The 17326-nt window shown below is 43.1% G+C and overlaps 1 protein-coding gene across 21 annotated transcripts in view; it reads right to left on the bottom strand.

Moving 5' to 3' along the window:
- Positions 1 to 12437, bottom strand: part of il1rap (interleukin 1 receptor accessory protein) — a 21532-nt gene extending 9095 nt beyond the window's left edge. Inside the window, exons 1-7 of one of the 21 annotated variants that reach the window (XM_081699950.1) lie at positions 11251 to 12072; positions 7691 to 9610; positions 4563 to 4683; positions 3516 to 3575; positions 822 to 1101; positions 254 to 428; positions 1 to 165 (exon numbers count right to left, since the gene is read on the bottom strand). The exon at positions 1 to 165 is cut by the window's left edge and continues 22 nt beyond it. In XM_081699950.1, coding sequence (XP_081556076.1) covers positions 1 to 165; positions 254 to 428; positions 822 to 1101; positions 3516 to 3575; positions 4563 to 4599 — 717 coding nt within the window. In that variant the 5' untranslated portion in view covers positions 4600 to 4683; positions 7691 to 9610; positions 11251 to 12072. Of the gene's footprint in view, positions 166 to 253; positions 429 to 821; positions 1102 to 3515; positions 3576 to 4562; positions 9611 to 11250 lie in introns of all 21 variants that reach the window. The other 20 variants (XM_081699951.1, XM_081699949.1, XM_081699955.1 and 17 more) reach the window with 20 other exon arrangements.
- Between the last annotated feature and the right edge of the window lie 4889 nt (positions 12438 to 17326).

The raw sequence follows: 17326 nt of genomic DNA, 5'->3' as shown, positions 1-17326 counted from the left end.
TCGGGTAAAGTGATAGATACGGCCGCTGCTTTGGTAGGAGACGAGGCAGGTGTATGGGACGGCATAGTATTCCATCATCATGTAGATCACCAAGTCATTACCCTTCACCTCTCGATGAAAGGAAGGCAGGTTCCTCAGAAACGTCTGCGCAGACTCACTGTCACACTGGGAGGGAAAAGGCAGGAAGAAAGAGGTGAGACTCGGCCAGCGTTACAGACCCCCCCGCTCCCAAACGCGGACGAGCAGGACTCACGTAGTACCACGTGACCTTGTGTGTGTCGTTGGGCACGTGCTGCAGGTCGGGGCAGTGGAGTGTGTGGTCACCCTCCAGGGGGATGGTCACGTTGCGGTGCAGGGTGATGTCACACTCTCCCGCACGGGGCACCACCTCCAGCTGCACCCCGATCTTCGCGCAAGACGAGATGTTCCTGCGGCACACATGCACACGTGCACGCTGATTTTGAGCGGTGCAAGTGTAGCTTGATCTGAATATTTAAAATACACTACAAATGCACTACTGAGCAACAAATTCTTAGAATTCAGAATAAACACAAAACAGCTATATATGTGCATGCACCTTAACATTTGTGTGAGGCTGCGCGAGTTATTGGTTGTGTGAAAGAGTGTGTGAATGTGTAACTGTCTTATTGTATGTGTGTATGTTGAAATATCTGAAGGTGGACCAAATGCCTCACAGAGATCGGAATATCTGACATTGTTAATCATGAACAGTCCCTACAAGGATAGTAAAACGAGACTGTGTGAGCACGTGTGTGTGTGTGTGTGTGTGTATGACTGAAAGTTACTGTGTGTGTGTTTACCGCAGCATGCAAATATACAGGCCGCTATCCTGCAGGGTGGCAGGCTGGATCCAGAGAGCATCGCGGTGTTTGAGCCGAGTACGCATGCGCAGGTCGATGGGCTCCAGCTCGTGTGTGTGTGTGTGTCGGTACCACATCAGCGTGAGGCCTGAGCTCTGGCTCTGGCTGTAGTTATAGAGGGCGGGGTGGAAGAAAAGGGGGCAGGAGAGACACCCCGCCTCCCCCTCATACACACGCACCAGCTCACTCGCCCACACTCCCCAGTCATGGCACTGTGGATCTGCACACACACACACGAAAAACGCAAATGAGTTGTGCTTCACCTGCACACATAAGCTACAGGACCGTAGGTTTGCAAATGTGCACACTCATAGAAATGTAGTGAAAACCCTGGCGTGAAGACAGAGCTAATCCACTATCTGTGACTGGCATATAACGTGAAATGTGTTCAGAATTCTACTGATTCCTGGTGAAATGCCCTGGATGAAGCCAAGAACATCCCTAGATCATTCTGGTCTCCATCGGCATCTCGGCAGGATGAACGTGGCCAGAGCAGCTTTCTCCATTCCAGAGACCCACTCATCCAAAGACCCGCAAAACCTTCCGAAATCGGAGATGGTTCTAATACACAGAGGAGCACTTCTCTTTGCCAAATGATGTCAGCAATCACGTTCATAGGTAAAAAAAACCCTCCAGATTCACCATAAAGGAAATAGTACCCCCTGCAGGACAGCAGTCAGACATCTTGAGGCCTATATTAACCGTGAAGGCAACTGTAGAAGGGACTTTGTCAAACACTCTGGTATATTCAGCCATACACAGTGGTGGGGAGATCGAGTTTGACATTAGAGTAATAAAGAAATATGGAAATGTTTTTGTAAAAACAAAAAGCATATATATATATATATATTAAAAAATGTGTGTGTGTGTGCGCCCCTTTTGGGTAACCAAAACTCTAGTATGTATTGTTTGATATGGTTTGCATTTACATTTACAGCATTTAGCAGACGACACTTACAAAATTTACTCATGTTTACTATTGCATTCATCATTGTCTGTTATAGAGCTTATATGTGTTTTGCACTTCTAGGCATGTTGGGATTCAACAGTATGGTATCTTGAACTCTAACCTCTGCACTGGATAGGATACATTCTATGAGTAAATGACAAAGCAATTTTGTAAGTCAGTCTGCTAATTGCCAAAAATGTCAAATGTAAATGTAAATCACTCTCTCAAACTTTAACACATATACATCTCTCTCACTCTTGCTCTGTTGAACATGAAGCTGAGCTTATGAGAGTGTATGTAAGGGCCAAAGTGCACAGAATGATAACTAATAACTAATAATAACCAATAACACATCTGTCTTCCTCTTCCTCAACCTGCACACTCATTTCATACACTCCCACACATGCATATTTCCTCAAATCAATATTCAAATATTCAGTAATTGAGCTATAAAACTTATATGTGTTGTAAAAGTTAAAATACTATAACGCCAGAGCCAATTGCAGCCTAAACAACATCATCAGTATCCACTCATTTAAGCCTTTATAGCCCAAACATAGAGAACCAACATTACATGCACACACACACATGCTCGCATGCCTGCACTTCCGCACAGAAAAATGAAAGATAAGGCTTTTGGTTTTGCTTGAATGAGCAACAGTAAAATGATGCATTTCATTAATTACAATTCAGCATCAAGACTGTTACAATTGCTCAATTTTATGTCAGCATTAACTAACACACACACACACACAAATTAAAGATAGGTTTTCTTGGTAGAATAAGCAGCAATATAATGCCATTGCTGGCTGTATGCAAACAGCCAATTCTGCATTCCCAACACAGCACTAACTAGCGGGGGTACAATACACACATTTTCTGGCTCAGTACGATTGCCGATTCTAAGAAAAAAACATTCTACTTGCCTTTTGATATTTGCGTAAAAAAAAAAAAAAGATTCTGTAGAACTTTTAAAAATTGTCGATACACTATTTGAGAAATATTTTTTTATCCATTTTTTTTCTGCAAATCTTTTCTGTATTAACATTTTTACAGGGTTTCACACTTGCGCACATGAACCCCCAACGTCCATACAGCTGTGCTGCATCTGGCTACTACTGTCTTAACAGTACGTTCACACAGCAGAGCAGATTCCTCCAAAAATCCACATGTAAACCCGGAGAAATCCGCCTCTAACGTTTCGCCAAGCGGAGAAGCAGCAAAGAAGATTTTATGGGGGCAATTTTAAGGGCCTGCAACTGACAGGGGCCCTCAAAAAGACTGTAATGGTGCGGTGAAGGGCCCAATGTGATATCTTTTCATGGCCCCCCACGATTCATACATCTTTGGGTGCTGTATATTATATATAAAAAAATTGTTTTTATTATTGTTGTTATTATTTTCTCCCCCATCACTTGGCACACCCTTTTCTTCTGATCCGCAAGACGTCACTTGTCTCATGAGACGTGACACGTGAAGTGAATCCGGTCTGGCAATTCCACACCAAATAGTACTGGAATATACATGCTGTGTGTGTCTTTGTGTGAGTGTGTGCACAAAGTGTGTTTCTCTGGTGTGTAATTGCTCTGTCACATTCTTACTGGGTGAGGATTAGTCTTCCTATTAAAAACCACACACACACACACACACAATCAACTACCACCAAATGTTACAAATAGCCTTACTGGGTCTGAACAATCCATTTTCTGTACCGCAGCGGGGACCATTTTTAATTATCTCTGTTCCTGTGGGACCAAGCAGCAGAGAAGTACACTCTTACAAGACCTCCTAGCCTTCCGGTTTGCTCGAGACAGTGTGCATGCATGCGTGTGTGTGTGTGTGTGTGTGCGTGTGTGTGTGGTTGAGGGAGAGGGAGAGAGAGAGTTCTCACTTACTACTCTAACCATTAATCTTCCAGGGCTCACTAATAAATGATTAGAAACTGGACTGGCCTAGGAAAGATCTGGGTTGGGAAACAAAAAACTGGGCCAGAAATCAGAACTGGGCAAAAAAAATCAGAAGACCTGGGCTGGAAAGCAAAGATCTAGGCAAGGTACCTTTTGGCTAAACCAAAGGAACCTGATGGCAAATCTGGATGGCCAGAATGCTGTGCAGTTTGACGAATTCCCTGCTAAACCACCCCTGCTTCAACTCTTCAGTAATTTACCAGGCTGAGTCAGCAGATCCGAGCACATAAATCGCCTCCACCCAGTTTAGACTAAATAAGGTATGAACAAGATAAGAACATCTCCTCATGCACTAGGAACAGTTCAAGCTGGAGATGGGGTCTGTCTGCTGTGCCCCAAAGTCATAAGCCTGCCACTCCACATACTTTAACTTCAGTTGGTCTTAAATTATTTTGAGGCTTCGCTACACTATGAGAACTGGAGTCTAAGAGCACAGGAAAGATTCGAGCGATCCAACTTTCTCTGACAAATGAAAAGATTTAATGAGTGATGTGGTTGCTAAGAAGTACACAGAGGATGTGCCACAAACTCCGTAGGACTGGGTGAGTGAAAAGAGACTCAAGACATATGTGGTTAATGGAATAATATGGTTTGTTATCTATTATTCAAAGCTCACGTGTCACACTGGAGGCACAACAAGCTCTAAGCCAAATCCAACAGATGTGGAATCACGAGGTTGTTACGCCTGCTCGTCAGTTGCCCTCCTCGCCACCAGAGGTCGCCTTCTCCCGAATACAGCCTTCTTTTTCAAGTAGGTAAGCTCACCGATCTGTATGTTCCTTGCAAAGGCTTGTTTGGTCATCGTGAGCAGGTCTATGCGCGGTGGGGTGTTGATCCCGGGGTTCGCCAGGTAAGAACTACTCCATCGTTTCCAGGTAGGTTGCGACTCAAGAGGCACATTTATTGGTTTGCACACAGGAGAAAAAATAGAAAAATTAAAAACATAGTTAAAAAAAAGGCTCTTGGCACATGATAACTGACTTGTTCTAGTCCTCTCAGCTGCCATTTCCTGCCTTAACACCAGTAACAGCTATTGTCTGGGGCCTCTCACCTGCCTTTCTCTCTAGCCTGAATCCACAGCTCTTTTTAAACTTGTAGCCCCACCCCTAATAAGCCTGGTCTAGTCCAGTCTGATGAAGCAAATGGGGTTCATGGAGAACCAACTCCTCATTCTTGACACGTATAATGACGTCATTTAACAATACGCACGCGTTACCGATAAACACATTTTCACTTGTCACTTATTTCACAGTTTCTCTCTTCTCCTTAGGTACCTCAATGTCAGACTATCCCCCCCCAACTGTGGCCCTTCAGGTAGCATTTGTGGAACCTGTGTCTTGTTGAACTCTAACTCTTATTAGTTCATGTATTTAAACCCTGCCTTGTTGTCTGTGTTTTGGCTGGTTATTGTTTATCCTTGCCGTCATGTGTTATTCCATGCCTTTTTTCATTTCCAAGCTTTGTGTTTTGTTTTGTTTAATTTAGTCATGTATTCCCATGCTTTATGTGTTGGTTCTATGACCCTGTACCGTTCAAACGACTGCGACTCTGGATTTGCCCATAATAAATCTTGCCCTTCCCCACACGTCCGTCTGCCTCCTAACCGCTCAACGTAACAGAATAGCCAGCCTTCCAAGGATGCAGTGGCAGAGCGAGACTCTGGCATGTGCTTTTTCCACCGGGACGAAACTCCGGCTGTTTCTAATTTTTAAAGGAAAGAAAAGCCAGAATGGACATATTTCCTAATATGCACTGAAAACTGTAAATGAGAATCAAAAACAAAAAGGATTCAATTTTGATGTTGGCAAACCAAGAGCTGTCCGTAACTCCCTGGGAATATGGTCCAGACCAACAAGCGCCAGCAGCAAGCACTTCTGTCTTATACTCATTAAGAAAGCTTCATGACATCCAGAACTTAGTGTGATTGCAACGAAGCCGCTGGCCCGAGTGCCGATGGGCGTGGAGCAGGACGCACAGACTCCCTCGATAGTGAAAGACGTTTATTAACACAGAACACATATTACGACGGTGGCACTCGCACACAACATTAACTACGGACGTGACTATACATTTTACTGGACATAGGCTACAGCAACATTCAACAGTGGCTACAAAAACGTTTAACATACTTCAGCAAACAATGACCAACACACTAGCAGAGGTTTACACAGACAGACAATAGACTCCACGTTAAACCCCGTGCAGATGCGTGCAGTCACGGAGGGCGTGGCTACAAATGAAGGTGAATCCCCCCCCAGCACGCAGCAGGCCATACCACGTGACTCGGGTGTCACGTGGTATGAAAACTGAGGCATATATACACGTGGTGATTGAGGGAAGACGCAACAAGAAGCAGGGAACGCTAACAGTAGTGGCATGGCAGGCCTGGCCGCTTGTGGAGGAAGGAGTGTAAACACGAAGCAAATGGAGACACACTGAGTGAAACAAAACATGAAGCCACAAGGTGAGGGGCACCACGTGGATGGTGGCCTAGTGGTAGGGGCTGTTACAAATACCTACTCTGCACTCAGATTGGCCACTCTACTGAGATTGTTCTGTTTAACAAAGAGATACAACTGCACATCATCTGCATAAAAATGGAAGAAAATATTAAGCCATCTAATTAAAACACCACGACAAAGCATGCAAACCAGGAATAAAATAAGAATGTAATGGAGCAGGGAAAACCAGCCACAGAAGACATCCCATCTCCCATACACACTAAACATTTCCTGTTGGTTAGCCATGATAAAAACCAGCATTCCCTGAATTCCAACCCACTGACTAAGCCTGTTGATCAATGTTTTAATCTGTATTAAAGGCTGTGGTCATATCAAGCAATACCAAAATACAGACCACTAAAGTACACTAGAGTACACTAAAATATCACCTAGAATTCTCACAAGCGTTGTATCTGTGCTACGCCTTTGGTGAAAACCTAACTCATACTTTTCAAAAATGTTCTTTTTAAAAGACACAAGCAAAACTACTTTCTCCAGAATGTGTTAAATAAATGTTTTGCAATAGGTCTAAGACCAGGTTTCTTAAGTACACTGATCACTTTCAAACAATCCAAAACACACCCTGAAGTGAGAGAAAAATTCATAATTGCTTGGAAATGAGGACCAAGCAAATGACAGAATCTAAAACTTTTTAAAGAAAACTGGCAGGGAGCACATCACAGGGACTTGAGGGATGCAAGCAATATACAGTCTCAACTATTTCATCCACAGAGACTGGAGTAAACTGATTCATTATAGCATTATTAAAGCGAGCAGGAACAACCTCAGTGCACGAAAGTTGAAAAGGAATATTAGCTATAATATATATAACAGAAATCGTACCTTCAATAAAAATGTTTTTAAACCGCTCACTCCTATTATTAGAAACTTGAATGTTCAACTTAGCACCTTTTATGAGAGAATAAATAGAGGAAAATAAAACTTCTGGTTATGTTTATTTGCAGTGATTACATCATTAAAATAAGTAGCTATTGAATCCCTAATCCTATTATAAAAAAATCAAATTATTCAATCCTACAAATATGAGCCTGAAGCTGAGACCGTTTCCATTAATGCTGTGCCTATTTTAGATGCATCACTATTTAACCAAGGAGAGTGTCATGCCCCAGCCAATACCCAGCCAGCATTCCCCCACCAATTACACCTCCCTTCATCTACCCTGCTCACAATCACCAGTTTGCTGATTATTAATCGAACTCGTTTCTCATTTCAAACCACCCATTTCAATCCTAAAGGCCCACTACAAGCATTAACGGTCCACGACTCATTTCTGCCAGCAACATAAAAAAAACTGAAAAGATTCAGCAATGTTTAAAAATTCTGAGGTAAACCATTTAACCATTTAACAAGCATTAATCAATGCTAACGTACCAGCAGAGCAATCTTCCATCCCCAAGGGTAATGCACGGGAGATTTTCAGAAGATTATTATAGTTTAAACCTCCGGACCTGAAGAAGGGTTTTGCTGGGGAAAGACAGGGAAGTAGTTCTGGCTGAACAGGACACAGTCAGACATACCAGCCCTTCAGAGACTGCTGCAAGATAAAATGGCCAAACCATGTGAGCGAACGGGTAGAGAGAACATCAGGATTCACCGAAACATTGACGGATGATCAAACAGCCTGATTCAGTCAGAGAAGACAGCCCTCTCTTTTCCCACGGTTTCTCTGGCTCCAGTTTCGCAGGTTTGACTGACGCCCACAGCAGTGAAAATCTGGGGATACCGGCAGCTGTGCAAAAATCTAAGGATACCATCAGCCTTGGAAAACGTGGGAAAATGCCTTTTTGGTGTTTAATCCCATAGAGTGCCATAGGTTAAAGCCATGTAAGCTTGACAAAGCAACTCAAAAAAATAAAAACATAAACACAACAGGCAAGAAGACACCTGAGATGTTTGCACACAACAGTGCCATCTTGCAAGAAATGGTCAGACCTCTGCCAATGTTTCTCTCATAGCGTTAGTTGTAACAGTTACAATGTGTCCGGCTTGGGCGTTAGCCTGGCAAGCTCTCCTTGTAGGTTATTGACATGCTTCACAACTGCGTTATTACAGCCAACAAGAAGGAGATTTGTATTGTTGAGCATAAATCTGGCAAAATATCTATCCAAGTAGGGTGAAAATTAACTCTGTACCTAACAGCTCTGTATAATAATATTGTATATAACAGCTTGCTGCAGATACTTATCTAAACATTTGTGAAAACAGCACTAAATTCATGTGAAAAAGTGTTTTTGCTCAGACCACGCCTCTAATATGACATGGAACCGCAGACTGTCAATGTATGTGAGCTCTGTGAAAAAGCCCAGAACAGCTGCTGAAAAGCAGATGACTTTTGCAGCAAAAATAAATAAATAAATAAATATATGTTTTATTCAAAATAAACGGAAAACAATTGAACTACAAATAGATTTTAAACTACACTGACGGTACATCGTTCAGCACTGATAAGCTTGACGAAGGCAGTTAACATTTTGTGAACCTTTTTCTTTCAGTCCCAGCACTGACTTGTTTTGTCACTGAGCACGCATGCCTGAGGGCTTCACTTCTTAAGAGGAACACGACTTTGAGGGGCAGCGTAAGTGGAAGCAACGCGTGGCCTGCATTCTCCTCAGCAGTACTTTTCAGAACAAAGCTTCGCACATGGGTAGTTGGATGTGGAGGAAAAGTCCCTGCCCTGATGCAACAAAAAAAAAAAAAATAATAATAATATTTTGACCTTTTCGCCGTTTTGCTTCGGTGCTTCACCTGGCTAAGCTCCACTTACTCCACTTGCGTCAGTATTCCTTCCGGTTGTTTTTTTGGACGTTACTAGTTTTTAGGACTGTGGTGTGATCTATTAATGTTTTGGAACAATGAATCACTTAAAGTGCTAAAACATGATCTCTTGGAATTGGAAATACATATTAATTGACATGGACACCGCAGTTTATTTGTTGAAGCACATCATAATTTGCTGAAGACCTGGGCAAGCAAGCAAGGAATTTTTAAACCTTTCCGAACGAAAGAAAATATGCAACCAGACTCAAGGCATCACCCTCAGCTAATGATTGATAAAGTAATTTCATTTAAAGATCCTGATTGGATCAATAACTGAAATATGATGGGGGTGGGGTTATAGATGGACTTAGGCTGTCCACGTTCGTTCGCAACACGTCGGTCACCTAGTCTGACAAATGGCAGCCGTGCACTCGGCCCTGCCTCTTACCTGACTGGCGCGTGGGCTGCTCCTCGGCGAGGGTGAAACGGGCCATTCGCACCATGCTGAGAAAAAGCAGAGTGGAGATCAGCATCCTGAGGAGGGAGAGAGCAAGACTGTGGGATCTAAGACAGAGACAGCGAAGGCCGGGCAGAGGCGCACAAAGAGGGAGTGATAATTAATCGTTTATTCATTCATTCATTCATTAACTACACAACATCAAACTCTCAACATAAAATCCTATACTATGTAGATGTGAAGGATTTCATCGGGACGGCGTCCAATTGATCGGCATTAGTTGTGCACTGCAGCTCGGAGCGTTTGCTGCGACGGGGATGTTTAATAGAGGCAGCAAAGTCAAATGGGTGTCCCAGGGAATAAGGAAGGAGAGAGAAGGGACAGCCGAGGAAAGAGATGGAGGAGGGGAGACATTATGGAGAGAGGCAGGGTTGGAGAGAGGGATAGATGGTTTGATGAGAGTGGTGGTGGTGTGTGTGTGTGTGTGTGTCACGTGGAGACAGTCAAACTAATGGAGGACCCAATGAATGGGAAAGAGGGATGGGTCCCCTGGGCCTCTCCAACACAATGCATCACTATCACTATCCCCAATGAGCTGACACGGACTCCAGAGACATTGCAACAGCTCGGCCTCTCACCGCGTTCCATACATGTGTGTGTGTGTATATATATATATATATATATATATATAATGAGCATTTCTGGGATTTAAGAGTATATTTTTTGGTAATTAGGCAAAGTAATTAAGCAAAGAAGGGCTTGCCAAGGCTTGGTGCTACCGTGATGGGGTGGCACGACAGCTCTGGTTTAGAATGGGATGCAGACACATGTCTAAGGATGTGGTGGTGGTTGCCTGTTACCCCACTGACACCACTGTATCTTGCGACCAGAGCAACAAATGTCTGCATTTCTCTCTCACACAACAGCATATACATGGACGAAAACACTGCCTCTGAGGTCTAAGTGTCCAGGAAAATCCAAGGAGGTAAAACTGAATTGTGCTCTATAACAGTGTCCTTACTGCACTCACTCACACACACACACACACACACACACAAAAAAACAACCAAAAAACCCCACACAGATCAGATCAAACCTACACTTATGCTTATCTGGGCACCACAAAATTGCCTTTTAATTTAGCTGAGAGGCATTATGATGAAATTAGAATGCGCTGTGCATTCATTAAAGCTAAACCTTCCGATTCACTTCATCGATTACGTTTGAAGCACTAAATTAGTTAAGAGGGGCAACCTGCTTATGCTGAGAGCAGAAAGACAGCTTCCACCTCCTCGTTTAACACAAATCAGATAATACGGCCTCATCAATCGGATAATGTGGTCTGGTCAATGAGATGATACAGTCTGATGAATAAATACACTGCTCGTTCTGACAGGCGGTTACAGTACGCCACACAACACACAAAATATCCAATCTAAAATAAAGCCTACAAAAACACTAAATACTAATCGATGGGTGGCGAATTTAAATAAAATAACCACAAACACAACATTATATATACACACACACAACATAAATAGCTACATACCAAACACAAATGATCTGGCATAAAACTTAAAGCTACCAAATACTCATCTTTCCACAGCACTGTCTAGTTAAACACGATGAATCACTAGCCAGAATGACCGCTTTTCTCAGTTAGTAGTGTGTGTGTGTGTGTGTGTGTGTGTGTGTGCGCGGTTGCATGTTTACTTACTTCATTCACTCGTTACTCCGAGAGCGACACACGTCGGACGGGTCGGTGCGGCGCGCGGGTACACCCAAACGCCGCAGCACATACAAACTTAGACAGGACCCTCGCGCTCTCAGCCCTCCCCGCCAACCGAGACCGGAGGATGATTGAATATGTGACTTAATACGGCGCCGTAAATCGTTAAGGCAAAACGGCACGCACACGACGCGCGGCACCCTATCAGAGCGCCACGGTCGCGCGGCTGCGGGATGTGCTCGAGAGGCCGACGAGAGCTTGATTTGCATAAAGCTCACCTGTCCCGCTGATGAATTACGGCCGCGCGCCGAGGCGGGCTACTCTGCAGAGATGGGCTTCTGTAAAACCGCAATGCAATTTGCCAGCATATTAGCTGCACGTTTACTTCACTGCAATAAAGTGCTGAGAAGCTTTGTCGACAATTTTTAGAGCCCCCCCCTCCCAAGAACTATTTAGAACAGTTCTGTAACCCCTTCTTAGTAAAGTAGCTCATTAGGACCGATCATTAAAAACACCACAAAATCAAGGTTGGTGTGCGGTAACAGCACAAAGTCGATCCAAAAACAAACACAAGATAAGACAGCAGCTCGGGCGAGACCCAAACACAGCACGCGTCCTTTTCGATTTTAAAGCGGCTATAATAAAGTCACATGTTCATCCGTGTTTCACTTCTTACCCGATAAACTTCACCCAGTTTAACGCACTGAGGGATGGTTCCGTATTTAGCGTTTCGCGAGCGTTCACTGGTTTGCCGGATGCGGACGGAAATAGCAAAGGTTCTCCTCTCATCAGACTCCTCCCTCGGAAAACCCCACACTGGCGTATCCAGCGCATCACAGCCTTTAAACGCGCCCTCGCCATTACGACACATTCGTTAACGGATAACAACGACGTGGGCTTTAGGTCGTTTCGTCTTAACTGCTCAGCAGCCCGCTTGTATAGCATACCTTTGTAAGATAACATAACATAAGATTCTAGTCTACAACACTGCCATTTCAGTAGTTTTTCATTAGGTTACGATAAATTAAAAAGACTTGTGTCGGAGGAGTAGGCTTTCTATTTTTGAGTTGTTAAAAGATCTATTCATTTGACAGACTGGCTATAAAACAAACAAACACGAGTAAATAGGATTGTAACTTTTTTTCTTTTAAAGCTATTTTAGAAAGTAATTGTGAAAATGAGCTCCTCGTCGATTGTCCGTCTAGTCATTTCGACCGGCTCCATCTCTGCTGCCACCTACAGGCTGTTGAATGAAATGTGCTGTATCAGCAGGACGCCTCTGCAGCATGAGCGCCTGCCCTTAAACGATGTGATTTGTGTGCTCGAAAAAGGGGGAAAGAACAGAAAACACACACACAGCTCGCTCCAGAGGAAATAAGGCTTAAATGAAATAAAAGACCTACAGTGTGGCCAGTTCTTAAAGTAATGTTATGAGCAACAGCGATCAATCATACGCCGTGATCTTAGTCTCCTGCCCCACCTAACCTTGCGCATAGCCAACAGCAAAAGAACAGAGGTTTTAAGCCCTGCCGATGGATACCTGTGGGCGGTTGGAACCAGTTTATATAGGGCCAAGATTGTTTATTGGCTTCTGTTTCATGTTGCTTTGTCTTTTATTATTATTATTATTATTATTATTATGTTTGCATACTCCACAGTATAGCAGATTGTAACGCGTGGTGGCCCGAGTGCCGCACGGCGAGGGGCAGGACGCACAGACTCCAGCGAATGGGACGCACATTTATTGACTTGAACACGGAACGATAACTGCACTCATAAGCATTACGAACATTAACACGAACATGAAACAGTTGACATTAAACAAACACGACCATAGTTAACAATAACGAAACCATGTAACATTTCCAGGGAACATCAATACGTTACATCCACAAGGACGAACACTCTGCACACTTCGTGACGGGTTTAAGTACATACAAACAAACAAGGTGCAGGTGTGCGCAGGTGTGGCCACAAACAGATCCTCCCACTACACGTGGCTGCCCCAACCACGTGACTCGCGGGAGGCCAGCGTTCCGTGACACAGATGCAGTATAGCAAATGGTAAAGTATTTACACTCCACAGTATAACAGATAGTAAAGTATGTATATTCCACAGTACTGTAGCTATTGAGATCATCTGCAGTGATACCCAGATTTGTAGTTGAATTAAAAAAACTTTAGGAATCTCTATTTGAAATGAAATTCTGAGCTATTTGATACTATATTTAGTGAGCACGTTCAGAAGGCTCCGAATGTCTGGTGGTCGGCAGTGTTTGTTGTAAAGGTGTGTTTGTTGAGTGCTTAGCAGGGGGGTAGTAGTAACATATCTGTGTGATATGTGGTGTAAAAGTCTTTGATTTAACACTCTTGCTCTGACACTTGTTTGTTTATTTGAGCGATCATTTCATTAAGTACACCTGCTATACAACTACACTGGAATACATTTTACAGTCAACTGTAAACTGTAAACCAGCACTTCTGGCAGCACTGTTCAGATCTTCATCGGCCTGACTGCCAGTGCCCTGTGTGTGCTGTGTCAGCCTTCACTTGCATCTTTCATAAAGCACAAGTATTCGCGTAATGCTTCTAATACATTTATAATGTATGTTTTATTGAAATACTACGCATGAAATCACTTACTAGTACCGTATAAGCTGATATAAAAAAGTAAAAAAAAAAAAAAAAAACTTAAACATTTTAAGTACACAGAATCGACCAAAAACTAGTCAAAAAAAAACAAACAAACCTGGCAATTAAATGTCTTTCATGTGTTATTAGCTATTGTTTGTTACTCATCTAAAACAAATCAGCAGACGTCATTTGAGCTGTGAATATGGTAATAGCAGTAAAAAAAAAAAAAAAAAACCCGCAAAAAGACAGAATTGAATTTACAGTAGCATTTCTCGTCTGTTCTGTTTCCTGTCTTTCTCCATATTTTCTCCACCATGCTCCCTCATTTCTAAGTCACTGTGCCGCAAACATTATACCAAAAGAGAGCAGAAACTGTTACTTTGCTGCTATGTACAGGGTGAAATATTATAGTACTGTAGGTATGCATGTAGATATAAAGCAAGCATGCAGAGAGAGAGAGAGATGCACGTCAGCCGTAATTTATCGTAATGAGATTAAATCTGAGTCAGCAAGTGTGACGTAGGTGTTGAACCAGAGTGAGGAAGTTGGATGAAGAAAATGAAAGATGGAGGGATGTGGCGGGCGAGAGAGAAAATTTAGTGGCTAATCTGTTTCACACACACGCGCCTCTATCAAGCTTACATTTGATATTTAGCTAACTGCTCATGTCAGGTCTTTTTATAGCATATTTGTCAGTGTGGGTACTTGTGTGGTCCACTCCCTCTGTGTCTGTCACGTGTCATGGCAAAAATAACATCCGCATTTTGGAGATGCTGAACTACTTGCGGATAAAATCAATCAGAATTGTTTTACTGATTACAGTCCAAACCAAACATGTAGTCAGAACACAGGCGAGGGTCAAAACCATTATAGAATGACAGACAAACCAGGCAACAAACAAAAGGTAAAATCTGAAAAACAGAGGAAAACAAAACAGCAGGGTCATAAAAAACCTGAGAAAATACAATGGAAAATGCATTGACAAAACAGGCAATACTTTGCAATAAGTAAAACTGGATGAACAGTGTATATAAGTGATGTAGAACTGGAAACAGGTGTAGCAGTTCAGTATTCAGGGGATGGAACATACAGCAGACCAAATACTGAGAAGGTTGGTCCAGCTGGTAGGTTGTTAGAAGTCACCAGGATGTTAGAAGTCGCTGCAGTTCTTTTGGGCTATGGGAGGCTGATAACCTAAAACACACTCAAAAGGTGAAAGTGGCAGAAGTAGTCAAAGAAGTTTCCATGATCTCAGCCCATAGGAGAAAGCAAGACCAGTCAGAAGGGTTATTATAGCAAAATATCCTATCCTTATCCTGAGTTCCCAGTTGACACTCTGTCATTGCCCATTAGACTGAGGGTGATACCCTGACATGAGAGTAATGAACATCCCTTTGTGCTCGAAAATTGAATTGCAGCCCCCTGACAGATAGGATGTCTTTGGGAATCCCAAAAGTCCTGAAACCTGAGAGGGCCTTTGCAGTTTGAAATATAGTGCGCATCGATGAGAGAAATGAATTATGACAGAATCTGTCTATCATGGTGACAATGGCTGTGTAATCTTTAGATCTGGAAAGGTCGTTTACAGAATTCATGGCTATGTGAGACTACGGTACAGGTAAAAGCAGGAGTTTATCCGTGGGCAATATCTTGGGAGTCTTACATTGGGAATTAACAGAATATGGGGAATCAAAGTTGTGCACGTCACTCCTCATTGATTCCCACCAGTGACGGCTGGGTACACGACTTCCCGGTATGACCATGTGTTCCAAAGTCCTCTCAATCTCCTCATAGATCTGCCAGCGGACAGAAAACATGGTCACACTGGGAGGAAGCATCTTTTCAGATTCCTGACTGGAACAAGACCCCTCACTACCCTGGAACATATGAGATAAAGCATCTGCCTTGGTGTTGCAAGAGCCAGGGTGAAACATAATACTTAACTGAAACCGACAGAACAGGGACCAATGTGCTCTTTGGGGATTCAACAGTTTAATGTTTCAGAGATATTCCAGGTTCCTGTGGTCAATCAGAACCTAAAAGGGATGGTCAGTCCCCTCTAACCAATGCCTCCATTCCTCCAGAACCAATTTTATGGCCAGCAGTTAACGATTTCCTATTCCCTAGATCTGCTTTGCAGGCGTGAGCTTGTGCAAGTAGAAAGCCACAGGGTGCAGCTTACTGGGACTCACAGTTCACTGCATCAGTCTCTAAGGCATCGACCTCAAACACAAAAGGCTTGGATGTGTTATGATGTTTCTAATACAGGAGCAACTTTGGATAAAACACCAATAAAAATGAGTGAATCCTAAAAACCTCTGCAACTCCTTGATTGATGTGGGACTGAGCCAGTTTGCTATTGCCTCCACTTTGTGGACAGCCACAGTAATCACATTAGGACTAATGATGTACCCTAGGAAGGAGACTGACTGAACTCATATTTTTCTCCTTTAACTTACAGATTGTTGGAAAGGAGACGACTCAGTATCTGATGAATGTGTCTTACATGGGTAACAATCAGGTGAGTAGCCTAAATTGTGATCGATGTAGGTTATTGCAAACCTCACGATCATGTCTGTTAGGATATCATTAAGGCTAGGAACGCAGAGGGGGGATTGCTGAGGCCAAGTGGCATAACAGTGTATTCATAGTCCCTCCTAGTGGTAATAAAAAGCACTTTTCCATTCGTCTCACTCTTCGATATGAGCTAAAAATTGTACACACTCCTAAGATCAACCTTAGTGAACCTTAGCATGTGCTGGCTGTTCTTGGGCAACAGGAAGGAGAGGAACAGAATAAGCTTATTTTTTGGCCCCCCAATCTTCTTTTTAACAAAGAAGAAACCAGGGGTTGTGACTGAAATGGAAAATCATAAAACCCTGAGCTAACATTTCCTGGATATAGATCTCCATAGCTCATTCCTCTTCTTGGGCTAGGGGTTCACCCATGAGCTCTACTAGGACAATTATGCAGACATACAGACCGTGGGGAGGGAGCTGGGTGGTGTTGAACCCTGTCTCCAGCTATAGAGCTTTCAATGGTCATTAACCTTACAGCTATGGAGGGTGGCTGTAAACAATGTTGGCAACAGAAAGTGACCAAAATAGCAACTCCTGGTCAGACAAAGACATGAGGGGATTATGTTTTTCTTGCCACGGTAATCCTAAAGTCACCAGCAATTCAAATGAGTCTAGGAGTAAAAATGTGATATACTTTGTGTGTAGACCACTGGCAGCCAGTTTGATGGGTGTGGTCCCATAAGAGATGGAGAGAGTCCCTACAGGTCCCCCATCTAACGATCTTTCAGGAATTTGTGTTTCACCCATCAGTTATGGCGGGAAGAAGTTCCCCTCAGCTCTGGTGTTAATCAGGGCTGAAATAACAAAGGAGGCATTAAGGTAGTTGCGACACAAGTAAGGCCAGACGCTCG

The sequence above is a fragment of the Electrophorus electricus genome, chromosome 17 (assembly GCF_041902795.1).
Source record: "Electrophorus electricus isolate QZ-2024a chromosome 17, ASM4190279v1, whole genome shotgun sequence".
NCBI classification, from domain to species: Eukaryota; Metazoa; Chordata; class Actinopteri; order Gymnotiformes; family Gymnotidae; genus Electrophorus; species Electrophorus electricus.
This window is presented reverse-complemented; position numbering and strand designations above follow the sequence as displayed.